The sequence below is a fragment of the Mobula birostris genome, chromosome 1, assembly GCF_030028105.1.
Source record: "Mobula birostris isolate sMobBir1 chromosome 1, sMobBir1.hap1, whole genome shotgun sequence".
NCBI lineage: Eukaryota > Metazoa > Chordata > Chondrichthyes > Myliobatiformes > Myliobatidae > Mobula > Mobula birostris.
In genome coordinates this window covers 178,841,471-178,856,523 of record NC_092370.1, presented here as the reverse complement: position 1 = coordinate 178,856,523, position 15,053 = coordinate 178,841,471, and the positions used below count along the sequence as shown (strand labels likewise).

The 15,053-nt window shown below is 36.8% G+C and overlaps 1 protein-coding gene across 1 annotated transcript in view; it reads left to right on the top strand.

The window, feature by feature from the left end:
- The window catches only part of LOC140201969 (rho GTPase-activating protein 11A-like), a 62,715-nt gene extending 48,126 nt beyond the window's left edge, over nucleotides 1–14,589 (top strand). Inside the window, exons 8-13 of the mRNA XM_072266841.1 lie at nucleotides 620–716; nucleotides 3,527–3,624; nucleotides 4,338–4,467; nucleotides 5,586–5,691; nucleotides 7,428–7,572; nucleotides 10,916–14,589. Of these exons, the coding sequence (XP_072122942.1) occupies nucleotides 620–716; nucleotides 3,527–3,624; nucleotides 4,338–4,467; nucleotides 5,586–5,691; nucleotides 7,428–7,572; nucleotides 10,916–12,600 (2,261 nt within the window). The 3' untranslated portion in view covers nucleotides 12,601–14,589. The remainder of the gene's footprint in view (nucleotides 1–619; nucleotides 717–3,526; nucleotides 3,625–4,337; nucleotides 4,468–5,585; nucleotides 5,692–7,427; nucleotides 7,573–10,915) is intronic.
- The last annotated feature ends 464 nt before the right edge of the window (nucleotides 14,590–15,053 follow it).

Sequence of the window (15,053 nt, the reverse complement as noted above, 5' to 3'; positions counted from 1 at the left end):
GTGCCAGGGAATAAAGTCAACCTATTCAACTTTTCCCTATAATTTAGGCATTCATGTCTGGCAACATCATTGTAAGTTTTCTGTGTACGCTTTCAATCTTATTGATGTCTTTTCTGTAGCTAAGTAAGCAAAACTGTACACAATATTCCATATTTCCCCTCACCAATGTCTTATGCAACTTCGGCATAACACCCCAACACCTGTACTCAATACTCTGATATGTACTTGTATCTACCTCATTACTGGGATAATTCATGAAATCAATGAGATGTTCAGGAATTGTACCATTGGAGCTCACAAAAAACAAAGCTGCAAGTTATTATATGAAGTTTCCAAATGGCACATTGCTGTAAAGCTGAGAGGATATTGACTTGGCCAGTCTTCAGTTAAAATGAGGTCTGTCCAAACATTTTTGTTTTCTTCTGAACTGATAAGCCATTTCAGATAAACTCTCCAACAGATTTCCTATGACCTTAAATGTCTGAAACAGCATCTTTTTTTTGTATTCTATATCATCTGATAAAATTCATTATTAGAGCTTTAAACTTATTTTGATTTTTTGGTGTGTTTACATATCAAATAAACAGCGATATAATTTTTTTTATATAAACTTGATTAGAAACATCTTCGGGAACGCCGGTAATTAAAACTCCAACATGGAAACGGAAACTACTGGTAGATTCTTCACAAAGCCTTGGATTTTCAAACAAAAAAAGGTACATTTCCCCCTATAGTATACTGCTGAGGAGAGGAGAGGAGGGGCTTCAAAATCAAGGTATTTTCATTCTTGAAGATACATGATTGAGAAACTGATCACTTTTAAAAAAGAATGCTGGATAAGTCCATAAACAGTGAGGGCTGCAGGAATGAATGTATTTTTATAATTTACAACTACCAATACAGGACTGTGCAAAAGTCTTAGGCACATGTAAAATAATTATGTAAAGCAAAGATGCTTTCAAATAATGTCTCTCCAGGTAATCCCAGACAGCCTTGATAATGTTGAGATTAGGGCTCTGTGGAGGCCATACCATATGTAAAATCTAGGATGCCTAAGATTTGCTCAGTACTGTAGGTTTTTCATTGATCTTTCAAAAATATTAAAATTTGTCTGAGATTATAAACCTAAGATTTAAATGCTAAGTGCGTGGATTGGTATCATTCTTCTGACTTCTAATCAAATCTGAACTGATTTAGTGCTATAAAGAGGAAAATTCATTTTGAGAGTTTTGCTCCAATAAACCACAGGCTTCTGCTGAATATTTATTTCACTGCTGATGCAAACTGATCAAATCATAGATCTCAGATATTTCTAAGTGTCATTGGTATCATTTGATGCATTTGAGCATTATGACAAAAAAAGCTATGGATTAGACTTCAGGTCAATTATTTCTTATTTTCCATTGAAGTCTGGATAAGAATTTCTGTTCACTACAGAGGTTAACATCAAAAAACATTAAATATGTCGTAATAAACACAAAAGCGCAGGAGTTCCCAATCTGGGGTCAAATGGATGCCTCGGTTGATGGTAGGAGTCCATGGCATAAAAAGGTTCAGAGCTCCTGGGCCAGAGGAACTCAGCTGGTTATATAGCATTTATGGAGGAGATTGAGCAGTCAACTTTGGGCTGAGACCCTTCTGAACTGGAAAGGAGTCAGAATAAGGTTGGGGGAGGGAACGAATACAAGCTAGCAGGTGATGGGTGAAATCAGGTGATGAGAATGGTGGGTGGGGGAGGTGGGTATGAAGTGAGAAGCCAGGATTTGATAGGTGGAAGAGATATAAAGGACTGAAGGAGGAATCTGATGGAGAGGAGAATGGACCATGTGAGAAAGGGAAGGAGGCGGGTCATTAGAGGGAGGTCATGGGCAAGTGAGAAGAGAAGGGGTTAAGATGGGAGCTGTAATGGGGGGGAGGGAAGGGGAAAAATTATTGGAAGTAAGAGAAATTGATGTTCATGCCATCAAGTTGGAGGTTATCCAGATGGAAGATGGGGTATTCCTCCAACATGAGTGTGCCTTCATCTTGGCAGTAGAGAAGGCTATGGGATAGGGAAGTAGAATTAAAATGGGAGCAGTGGGAAATTCAGCTTTTAATGTCGGATGGAGCAAAGGTGTTCAATGAAGTGGTTCCCTAATATTTTATATAACAAGTTATACAAGAAGGGTAATGGAGAGTCCATCAGAATGGAAGCAGGTAATTCAGCCTGCCGCTTTCAGCTGACTAGTTAGCATGTATGCTCATTGATCCTATCTTCCAGTACATGTCCTTAAGCCTTCTACGCCTAGCCAATTTAAGTGTTTTAAGATGCTTTTTAAATACTGATAGTGAATCAGCTTCCACACACTCTCCAGCAGTACAGTACAGGTACTCATTGCTCCTGAAGTGTAAAAGGACCCCCTCAGATCTCTTCTACCTCTCATACCCCTTATCCTAAGTATGTCCTCTCACTTAATTTATCTCTGATAATGGAAAACATTTCCTGCATACTAACTGATCTACACCCCTCAATTTTATATGTCTTAATCACGTTCCCTCTAACCTCCTCTGTCCAGAGAAACATACCTAGTCTCTCCAGTCTCTCCTCAAATCTGCCACATCCATATCAGGCAACATCCTGGTGAATTTTCTTAGCGCCTTCGCCAGTGTTATAACATTCTTTTTCTATAATATGGTACCTAAGGATTTTCACAAGTGTCTTGTTATGTAAAATTCATAATGTAATATAATCCTGTTTTCTCTTCATCTTTATCCTTTCCAGGGGAATTCTATGTATCAGGCAGCTTGCATTTAAAATCTGTTTTGTTAAGTGTTCATTTATTTAGAATTATCATTGTTTGATTGCAAACAGTATCCATACTTGGCTTTCTGAAAAACAATGATCAGACATTCATGGAATGCTCTTTTGCAAATTTTATTGAACCAATCAATCATCTTCTTGTCGTTTTGCTTGTGTAACAATATTAATATCAGACCAAAAATAATCGTGATCAGTAAATTTTATAATGTTTGACAGCTGAAATTCTTTGTCACAATTTTGTTTCTTCTGATATTACTTTAAACCTTACTCTGATTTCTGAATCTCATGCATGTCAACTTTAATAGAGGAAAAAAAAATGAGTGTAACACTAATATTCTGGAATAATCTTTATACCATCTTATGAAATCTGTCAGATAAAGTTGTATCTTGCATCATTAATATAGTCCTGCATCCTGTTGAATTACATGAAGTAAAGGCAGACTGTCACTTCCCACCAAGCTGATAATTTTGCTTTCCCATCTAGTTCTTGTCCCACCACACCCCACAAAAATATAATTAGGAATTCATGAACTTTCTGAGTCGGACCTTAAGAAGGCCAACATCCTTCATACTTTTAAAAATATGGAAACTAGTTTCCCAATTAATTTATCAATTTCAATGACAATTTAATTTGCTGGTCTATATTAATGTTTCAATATTTTTGACTTTTGAAGTTGAAATTGCCCTTGTAAAATTTGCAAAGTGAAAATTACTTCCTCTTCACAGGCGATCACTCAGACACAATATAGCTTTGGAATTATTACCCAGTGGCTTTCTTAGCCAGAATTGTACACCATCATCTGTTGGAACCAAGAGGAATGATGGTAAAAATGAAGTTTACAAGTCTATTTTTAAAGCAGTTGTTCAGTGTCATTTAGCGTCTGGTGTAAACCCATGCTTTTTATCAAGTAAGGTGATGAAGAGAGTATAATACAAATTTTAATGCTGTTTCAAAGGATTTGCAGGAAATAGTCATTTTGTCCTTCTGGCCTGTTGTCTGGCCAGTTTCTATTTCCCAACCAATTGTCTTTACAAAACTCTAGTTTCTTCCTTAAACTGTTGAGATCCTACTTAATTCTTGCTACTTTGACTAAGGTTTCTCCCATTATCGCCTTGTATGGTTGTCAAATTTTGTTGGTAATATTTTATCACACCTTTTAATTTGTTAAAGGCTGGGTGTCCTGAAAAAAGTGACATTCCTCAGACACCCAGAGTCTTTCCATCCATCTATAATATATACATATGTCAGTGTAATGAAATATTCTTTGCTGAGATAACAGCAAGTCCAACGATATTCAAAGCTTCACACCATTTGAGGACAAAACAGCCACCTAGATTGGCACGCTTATCCACCATGAACTTAATCTGTTCATATCTGCTTTTGTTATAGGCACTTGCTGACCTTTTAAAAAATTTTACAGTAATCAGATATGTTTGTAATGAACTTAATAAAGCTTTAAGCTTTAAGATTTAGTTAGATTTATGATGTCATGCACTTGCTTAATTTGTGACAAGATACAATGTGTTTTTGTTTAAGGTAGCCCTCAAGTGTCGCTGGAATCATTGCAAGGTCCACTGTTGTTATCTACTGGAAGTGCTACAGTTAAGTCATCTGCATCAACTAATCGACGAAAAAGTAAAAGACTAGAAAACAAAAGGCTGGAAAGGTATTTGTCAAATGCTTGAAACAGTCCCATTGTTAATGTTCCTGAGGTTTTTACTAAATTAATTCACAGATCTGTTTCACATGTATTTGACATGACCTAAAATACAAAGGGAGTGCAGTATAAAAGTGCAAAGTCTTGCTATAATCATCCAGCCATTTACAAGGCACCTTAAACATTGTGTGGTTTTGTTTTCCTTATTGAAACAGAGATAAACCTGCAACAGCGGCAGTTCAGAAAACAAATTGTAAATTTGTTGAAATAAAGGTATTTACTAATGAGGAAAGGTTGAGCTTTTTGGGTCAATAACTTCTGGATTTGGAGAAAGAGTGCAATGTCTGGCAAGGCTTCACAAGGGTAAATGCTGAGAGAATATTTTTCTTGTTGGGACAATTTAGAACCAGGTTGCATGGTTTCAGAGGATAGGGGCTACTACATTAAGATAGAAATAAGTTTTTTTTTTATTTGCTAGGCTCCTGGAATTGAAATAGCTTTGTCACATATATGAAGGAAAGGGAAAAGCTTGATGTGTATACTATTTATACACATTAATTCATTACACAATGCATTGAAAATACTACAATGTAAAACAATAACAGAGTGCAAAATAAAATGTACCATCTACAGAGAAAGTGTAATGTAGATAGGCAATAAGGTGCAAGATCAGAATGAGTTAGATTGTGAAATCCATGTATAGTAAATAGTAAATAACTTAACACTACAACGCAAAACAATATAGCAAATAATCATTACTTTTTTTTTAAGAGTGTATTTTGACAAGTTAATATACTTTGTTTTATATTTATTCTTTTAAAAAAACTGTGGGGTAGATTTTTGTAAAGTTGGATTTCCTAAGTCACCTATAACATTAGGAGCTCCTGTATTTTCTCCATCTACACCCACTTTCTGTGAATACTCAATACTAATATTTTATTTTGCTCTGATCCATATCTCATCTGTGTAACAAGGTTCTGACCCAGAAATATGGTCTGCAACTTTTAAGGAAAATTTGGACAAAAGCATGAGAAAAGTGCTGTTGCCGTTTCCAATATAACAATTACATCCAGAGTCATCCAAGGTCTGTGACAGCTTAAAATATTTAGAAATCATTTGTCTTCCAGGTTGGAATCAGGAAAAACTAGTTGCTTTTCTCCTAAACTTAATCGCAAAGAAATTGTCCGTAAGTCCCTGCGTTTGAGATTTAGCCTTGGAAAAGGCAAAGACACAGTAAGTCGACATTGCAATAGTTTAAAATTTGAAATGTATTTATAGTTGAATATTCTTCTTCATTTGGAAATGTCACACCCAACCTGATACTGCTACACTTTGAGTTTTTGATTTTTTTTACTGTGCTGTGAATATGCACCTTGATGCTCCTCCCTCTGCTATCTTCTCTTCAGTACTTTGACACTGCACTTAAAACAGAAGTGTTATTTACATCCCATTTAACATCTTTTGTAAACTGTAATCTGCATAATGATGCATGTTTCTATTAGCACCTTCGATTGCTGTTATTTAAAGATTTAATTAAAATTGCTTTGGTGGAAGTTGTGGGATTAAATATAGAGCTTCGTTAGATCATATTATTAATGCCATTTTTCACTAATTGAAAAGTAGAACTTAAATGTCAGTCAAATTGTGAAATAAGAACTTGTCTGCAGTTTTATAGCATTGTCTTTCAGTTGGTTTATTTTGTTTGATTATAGCAGTAAAATGAAACAGCTTGCCATTTTTGGTTTTGTTTTCCTGGCTAATCACCCTCCCTCCATATTACACCACTCTTCATACAAACTTGTTCCTCTTGCCTACAAATACTCAGTGTTTTGAATTCAGAAAATAAAGGTCTAGATGGTTGAAGGGAATTGCCAGAATTTTAAGATAGATTACTTGATTAGTTGAAGATTTTCTCAGCTATTGGAAACAACTGGAGGTTTTGAGGCATCGCAAATCTCCTGGTTATTAACTAAAAATTTGAGTTTTTAATCATATGTAATTAAAACTTGGTGAAATCATAGTTTGCCAAAATAGGCATGTTTTTGGATTATGTGCCCTCACACAAAAAGTTCTATAATCCAAGAATTGAAATACAAGTTTATATGATGAACTGGCAACAAATATCTCTGAACCCATTTCTGGGTTTATTTGTACATGCTTGGCCATCAAAAGCTAATGTCCAAATTACTCTAACAACAAGAACTTTTAACTTTTTCATTATAACTCAGTCTGGATCAAAATATCCTTTTGTGTATTAATGTAAATTACAATTCTGTTTTATTGGTGTACATGTTCAATGTTTGACATGGCAACTAAAACTTTGACAAACTTCCATAGACGTGTGGCGCAGATTACATAGACTGGTTGCATCACAGCCTGGTGTAGAAACACCAATGCCTTTGAATAGAAAATCCTACAAAAAGTAGTGGATACAGCCCAGCACATCATGGGTAAAGTCCTCCCAGCTGTTGAGCAAATCTACATGGTGTGCTGTTGCGAGAAAGTCATACTCTTCTCACTCCTGCTGCCGTAAGGAAGGAGGAGCCTCAGGACCACACTACCAGATTCAGGAACAGATAATACCTCTTAACTACCAGATCCTTGGCCAGTGGAGATAACTTCACTCAACTTCACCTGTCCCGTCACTGAACTGTTCCCACAAACTATGGATTTTCTTTCAAGCACTTTTCATCTCATGTTCTTGATATTTATTGCTTATTTATTATATTTAGTAGTTTTTTTGTATTTGCGGTTTGTTGTCTTTTGCACATTGTCTGTCCTGTTGAGTGTAGTCTTTTATTGACTCTATTGTTTCTTGGATTTATTGTGTATGCTTGCAAGGAAATGAATCTCAGGGTTGTATATGGTGACAAATATGTACTTTGGTAATAAATTTACTTTGAACAAGGTAATTTGAACCTATTGTCTCAAATCAAGTTTTCTTTTCACATTTTTATGCTTCTGTGCAGAATACCTTCTCCTTTGGAGTCCCAGCACCAAATGGTTCAGAAAACATTGGCTGCCGACTTGCAAATCAAGGTGAAGGTCACAGCCACAACTGGTTCTCAGTCGATCCCCCATTTACCTCAGATGAGAAGGACAGTAGTGCAAAGGGTAAATATTAATAATGTTCTGCTATTTAATAAGCCACTTCTATCCACACAACATGCATTTTAAGAATATCATGTTCAAACTATATAAATGAAAACGTGATTGCAGAGAAGTGGTTCTAAATGTTGCTATTATACACAAGTCCCAGAACTGTATATTAGCATCTTGTAGCTCCGAGATTTAAATGTTGCTTTTTTTGCCAAAATAACTGCAAAGAATTCAGACTTAAAGTAGTAAAATAACAAATTACTTCTCCATTTGCTTTTTATGTTAATTGAAGAATAATGGAAAATAGGAATTGATGTTGAAAATATTGCTTAATATGAGAGAGCAATAAATGTTAAGAATATCTATTCCTCCATCTTTTGAACTAACTCATTTTTCAGACCAAAACTAGATGATCTTTGGTTAAAAAGGTTCATTAACCAGTTACTGATATGTGTATATTTGAAATATAAAGATGAAAAACCTTTCTTGACTTTTGTACTCAGTTACAATTTAATAAAGAAAAATTCAAATTGAAAGCGTATAGGGGAACAGCACTCCATACTTTATAAACAACCTATAAAACCTCTCAATACTTGTCTTTTTTTGTGTTTGTGATAACATTACATTCATCAAAACCACAGTAGCATAGCGGGTGGCACGATGCTTTTACAGCTCAATGCATTCCAGAGTTCAATTCCTGCTCCACCTGTACGTCCTCCCTGTCGAATGCATGGGTTTTTTCTGGGTACTCCAGTTTCCGTCTGCAGTTCAAAGATGTACTGGTCAGTTAATTGGTCATTGTAAGTTGCCCCATGATTAGGCTAGGGTTAAATCGGGGGTTGCTGGGTGGCACGACTCGAGGGCCTCTTCTGGGCTGTAACTCAATAAATAAATAAATAATCCAACACGCTTTCCACTGGATTGAAAATAACCTGATGGGTTAAATGGAACTGTTCCCTTAAGGTGCCTACACTGCATACTAACCTGAGTAGTAAAGGTTCATTATGCAGACAAACATTGCTCAAAGCTCATGGCCTTCTAGAGAACAGTGATCCCTGCCCATGTATACAAGCGTTAAGACTTGAACAGCTTAAAGTGGAAAGGATGCTGCAAATATTTCTCCTCAAAATAAACAAACTCGACAGCAAATTCTTGAAATTGACACTGTATCAACAACGCATTCTCAGACAGATGGAGTAAACTTGAGGTTTGCCCTCAAAGACATTTTGGGAAGGGGGGGGAATGTTTATTAAAGCTTGCAAAATAATCTGGACCATCTGGGGAAAAAATGGGCTGAAAAATGGCAGATGGAATTTAATGCAGACAATTGTGAGGAGTTGCAGTTTGGGAGGACAAACCAGGGTAAGGTTCACACAGTGACTGGTAGGGCATTAAGGAGTGTGGTAGAACAGAGATCTGGGAATGTAGATCCATAACTCCTTGAAAGTGACAATACAGGTAGATACAGAGAGCTTTTGGCAAGTTGGCTTTCATAATGCAGAGTATTGAGTATAGGAGATTGTGTAGTGTTCTCGTGCAGTGTGTTGAAACTCTTGACTAAACACCAAGTTAAACCGGAGCCAATGAAGACAAAGTCGTAGTAAGGTTAACCATTTACTGTTCACTCTTCCACATTAACATCGTATGGTGAAAACTGTTGATTTAAAAAAAAAATACAAACATATACAGCATCTGTTTCATCCTGGAGACCACACGTACTCTCTTTTAGCGAGTGTCTCCAGCTGCCCCGAGTAGCGGGCGAGGGGGGGGGGGGGTCCCGTCAAACCGCCGTCGGGCTCGAGCCGACCCCGCGTTTGAAATTGAAAAGGCGGCACACGTGTGCCACCCCAACCGCCACTTCCTTAACAGAAACCGCGTTAATATTTTTACTTCAAATACATTCTTATGAACTTGCAGCGTTGCTTCTACAATGTTGCCTCGTGGGTAGAAACGGAGCTCTTCACGGTCATGCTGCATGCATGGCACCCACCTTCACACCTCCGAACCGGAGGTTACACATAAGACGCGGCAAAACTGGAGGTGGCGTCATCACATGCCGCGATATACCATAGACAATGAATTTACCTTTGTTAAACTGTAACTTAATTATTAACCTTTAACTAGAAAGTAATTACAAACAAATCATTTAAAATGTAGACCCAACAAAGTCAAATAAATGCCTTAAGGGCAACACAGATAGGATGTTATGTTGAATGAGACTTTGAGGCCAAATTTGGAGTAATGTGTGCAGTTCTGGTCACCTACGTACAGGAAAGATTTCAATAAGATTGAAAGAGTACAGAGAAAATTTACAAGGATGTTGCCAGAACTTGAGGATTTGAGTTAGGGAAAAGTTGAATAGGTTAGGACTTGACTCCCTGGAATGTAGGTGAATGAGGGGAGATTTGATAGAGGTATACAAAATTATATGGGGCATAGATAGGTAAATTTTCCCTTCAGGTTGGATGAGAATAGGACTAGAGGTCCTATGTTTAGAGTAAAAAGGGAATTTGAGGGGTAGCTTCACTCAGAGGATGGTACAAGTGTGTGGAATGAGCTGCCAGTTTGATTAAGTGCATGGATGGGAGGATTATGGAGGGCTATAGTCCAGGTGCGGGTTGATGGAACTTGCAAAGTAACATTTTGGCATGAGCTAGATGGGTCAAAGAGCCTGTCTCTGTGTTGTAGTGTTCTATGACTTTCTAACTAACTTTAAAAGTGAGATATTGAAACAACCAGTGATCCAGAAAATCTGCCAGACTATTGGACTTTTGTTCTATCCAGTCAGTCAGCCCATCAAATACTGTACCTCCTACCCAAATGTGGATGAATTTGTGGTTACATCGTTAACCTCAGAACTCTCAGCACAAGAGTGGAAACAAATCATTCTTTATCAGCAGGCACTGCCAAAGAAGAAAATGGTGGCCAGCGCGTGGCTTGAATTCCATGTGTGCTGAGGTAAAAATAAAACCTGATTTTATTGAATTACAAATAGGTGCAAGCTGCTTAACAGCCGCTTCTTTAGAGCTGATAAGTCTGTATTCCTGTGGAATAGATGGCAAAGCACAAGAAAACATACTTGCACTAACCACTGTATATTCTGCTAAATAAACAAAGACCTGAGAGATATCCTGCTGTCTTGTAGAAAATTAAGTTGCTCATGCTATCAGGAGAGGAGGAGGAAAAGTGATGCCTTCCCTCTTGAATACTAGTTCCTCTGTTCTCATACCTATCTTAGTTTCAAGTCACTGATGTGCTTCATAAGACAGTAACCTTCAAAGTTAACAGTGTTAGTTCTCTGCTTCATTTTGTACTGATTTGAAATTGATTTTGTTTATTCTATTTATTTCCTTTTCAGGTTGGAAGCGCCGAAGTAAATCAGAAGAAAATCTTATTTCTCCAGTGTGCAAAAATGATTCTCATCGAAAATCTTGGAATTGTGCTAGTCCTACAGAGCCCCTAATAACATGTGACCATTTGGAAGTGGGAACCACATTAGAGAGTTATCTAAATTCCAGAAGCTGTCAATCAGAACCTGCACTAATTGTAGGAAAGCCACCCGCTGTGCCAGGGGAATTGCACAATCGGAATGTTGCTCAGAACAACAGCATCAAAAAATGTGGTGGTTCTTTCAACGAGGATGGTCAGACTGGAGAAACTGTATTGAAAATTAAAAAAGCATTTTCTGAATCAGGATGTAACCTCTGTTCATTGATTGCTGGCCACAAATGTTCCACTGGAAATGATTTATGTGGAAGTAATTTGCTTTCTCAGCAAGTTCCCAGTACATCTACCCTTAAAGCTGATCAACCATTAGAAGGGCAATCTGATTGGTCATCCTCTGAATTGCCAGCTCAACCTGTTACAAATATACTACTCGCAAATGGCAAAATAAATCCCTGCCCAACTGACATGAGCAGAACATCTAAGAAGAGCAATAATCAAAATTGCATTAGTAGTTCAGATCAGCAAGAGAAAAATGGAATTGTAGTTCCTCAAAGCAAGAATACATCTTCGCCTTCAGTTAAAGATCCTACTAACACTGACAAAAATTGTGCTACAGTATTTTCGTTACCAGGACTGGTGTCTGAGCAAGTAACATCAAGCTATAAACAAAAAGAGCAGGATGAAAATTGTGATCCTGGTGAGTTAACTGCCCCAACATCTTCAGGCATATATGGTGGTCATCCTCCCTTTGAATTGCACCAGTCTGTATTCCTGGCTAATGAATTGGGTGTTACTTTCAATAAGAAGGGTGACAGCTCAGCTTCTACGGATGGAACTTCAGTTTTAGAATTTTCTGCAAAGTTGCCTACTTTGGACATTCCTCTGAGAAATATTTCAGTAGAAGAGCTGCCAGACACTGAACATGGTCATCACTTCAAAGTGGTTGAACATATTCAGCGATTTAATAGTCTTTCATTAAATGATCAAACTCCAAAATATAAAACTGTGCGGTCACCTTTAAAGTTCAAACGTACTCCAGTCCGTCAGTCTGTTAGAAGGATGAATGCACTGTCGTCTGGCAATGAAAAGTTAGTAGCAAGCAGGAACAGAATGTGTAAAATTTCATTTGGTTCTCCAAAAATTAAGCCATTAAGTCATGAAAGTGGTTTGTCATTTAATCAAAATTCGTTAGCGTTGAAACAAAATTTTAATATAAAACAAAATAAGCTCAGAGACAATGCTTGTCAAAATGATTTATCTACTGAAGGATTCTGGAAAACTGAATTAGCAATACATACAAAACATACTGCTGAGTTTAAAGAAAAGAATTTGGGCAGCAAACCGAAGAACTCTGCTCAAAATGTCAACCAGTCCATTTCTCAGGATTGGACTAGTAAGACAATATCAGGAGTTTACCAAGCCGACTGTGTGCTGCCAAAGCATAATCTAGTTACTAAAATGTCTGCTGCAACTCCAGAAAAATCCTTTTCTAATGTTATACTGCATAAAGTTTCAGAGAAAGAAAAACATCAATACAAAGGTTCACCAAAGTGCCCCATATCAACAAAATTAACGACTAAAGCCATAGACCTATAAATATATGAGAAAACCTTTTTTTTCTTCAATTTGCATTGCTGCTGTTCAATACTTCCAATTGCACAAAATATTTTCCTTAAGTTAATTTTATTGTTGACTTTCAGGTATAATTACTTGGAATGCTGGAATTCCCTGAATTTTAATTGTATAAGTATTTTCTGAAAATAATGATTCACAATATGTGTATTTGGGTAATACCTTTTTGAAACTATTTCAAAATATGCTATAGACTTACGGCAAACTACTTCAATAGCTTATAGTCAGCTAATAGTTTTATTCAGTTTTCTGTTGATAGCTTTACACTTTTTAACTTGCTGAGTAAAATTCTAGGATTTTATGAACATTTGTCAATAAAATTATGTGAAAATTTGGGGGAAAAAAAAACAAATTCAACTGCTTAGTTGGATCCAAAATGATACTAATATATATAGCTCGTTGACCAGCTGGGCTTTCTGTCATGCCATTCTGATTCTATTTAAAAGTACATTTTGCTGGTTTTGAAATCTTCTCATCCAGAAATCCTGTTAAGCACTTTTAGTATACTGTAGTTTTGATGCAATTTATTGTATTGTAGCTTTGAATAGAATAAGTACTCCATAAGCAGTATTGTGTTCAAGAAAAGCACATGCAATAATCTTTCAAATTTTTACAGCCAGTTCTGTTGGGTTTGACTTTATTTTAATACTGTAATAATTCTAGTATGATTGGTGCAAGTTGATTGTGAACGAATGTAAACAGTAAGAATCTTATGAAGATAAAAGTAAATTATGGTATGGAAGTGTTTACAACATTTGACATGAAGCAGAATTTGAAATAAAATATGCTTTATTATTTACTATGCTGTTGTATTCCCAAGGTGGAAATAAATGGCTAATTCATATGGGCATAATTTTAAGGTGATTGGGAGAAAGTATAGAAGGGGGTATTAGGAGTAAGCCTTTTACACTGTGACGGTTGCGTGGAACATACTGCTGGGGGTGGTAGTGAAAGATACATTAGGGGCTTGGATGAAAGAAAATGGAGGGCTATGAGGGGAGAGGGTTATAATGAACTTAGAGTAGGTTAAAAGGTTGGCACATCATGCTGTGCTGTGCTGTACTGTTCCATATGGAACTACAATGAAAAATTATATCAAACACATTTATTTCATTGGCTTCTGAAGAAGTGAAATAAAGGCAATGTGTGTCAGCCAGTGTTATTACTGTTCAAAAGGAGGAAACAAAATCCCAACAGAAAAATATAGTGAGATTATAATGCTAATAAACTGCATCAGATGAAATCTTTGGAAAATGGGTGGAAAGTAGAAAGAGATCATGCATGAATAGTGAATGATTTGCAAAGTGCTTTTCTGACAACGTATAATACTGACAGCTGAACTTTGATTTCATCTGCTCCCTTAGCTATGTGTTAAAGGTCATGTGGTACTACTCTGAAGAGCAAATGGTGTTCTTACCAATACCCTGATCATTATTGATCACTCAATCATGAATCACTATCTGCAGTTTGTGTAAAATTTTGCTACAGTTCACTTTCTGTTAAAGGGGGAAATACATTTCTAAAGTATTTTAACTGTAAAATGCTTAAGATGGTGTCTTTCAGAATCTCAGTTCATTTAACAGTTCTTTTCATTTATACAAACAAAGTTGCCTGTATATTGGAAAATAAATGATTCATTTAATTAAGCCTCAGAAGCCACATTCTGGTGTTTTTAATAATTGACCTACTATGTAGCTTGATGCACACCCATAATCCATACTGTGATTTCTCTCCTACGTACTTAATTATTTACAAAAGAAATGGTTGCCAGGATGGTATTAAGTAGTAGAAAGTGATGAGAAGGTGGGGATATTCAAGCAATAGTGCATGAATAGCAAAAGATTATTCAAGCACAATTTGTTGTAAGACTACCTTGATAAAATAGAAACATAGAAAACCTACAGCACAATACAGGCCCTTTGGCCCACAAAACTGTGCCAAACATGTCCCTACCTTAGAAGTACCTAGGCTTTACCCACAGCCCTCTATTTTTCTAAGCTCCATGTAGCCATCCAGGAGTCTCTTAAAAGACCCTATCATTTCCGCCTCCGCCGGCAGCCCATTCCACGCACTCAGCACTCTCTGCTTGTAAAAAAAAACTTTACACCTGACATCTCTTCTGTACCTACTTCCAAGCACCTTAAAACTATGCTCTCTCGTGCTAGCTATTCCTACCCTGGGGAAAAGCCTCTGACTATCCACACGATCAATGCCTCTCATTATCTTGTACACTTCTATCAGGTCACTTCTTATCTGTCATTCCAAGGAGAAAAGGCTGAGTTCACTCCACCTATTTTCATAAGGCATGCTCCCCAATCCAGGCAACATCCTTGTAAAATCTCCTCTGCACCCTTTCTATGGTTTCCACATCCTTCCTGTAGTGAGGTGCCCAGAATTGAGCACAGTAGTCCAAGTGG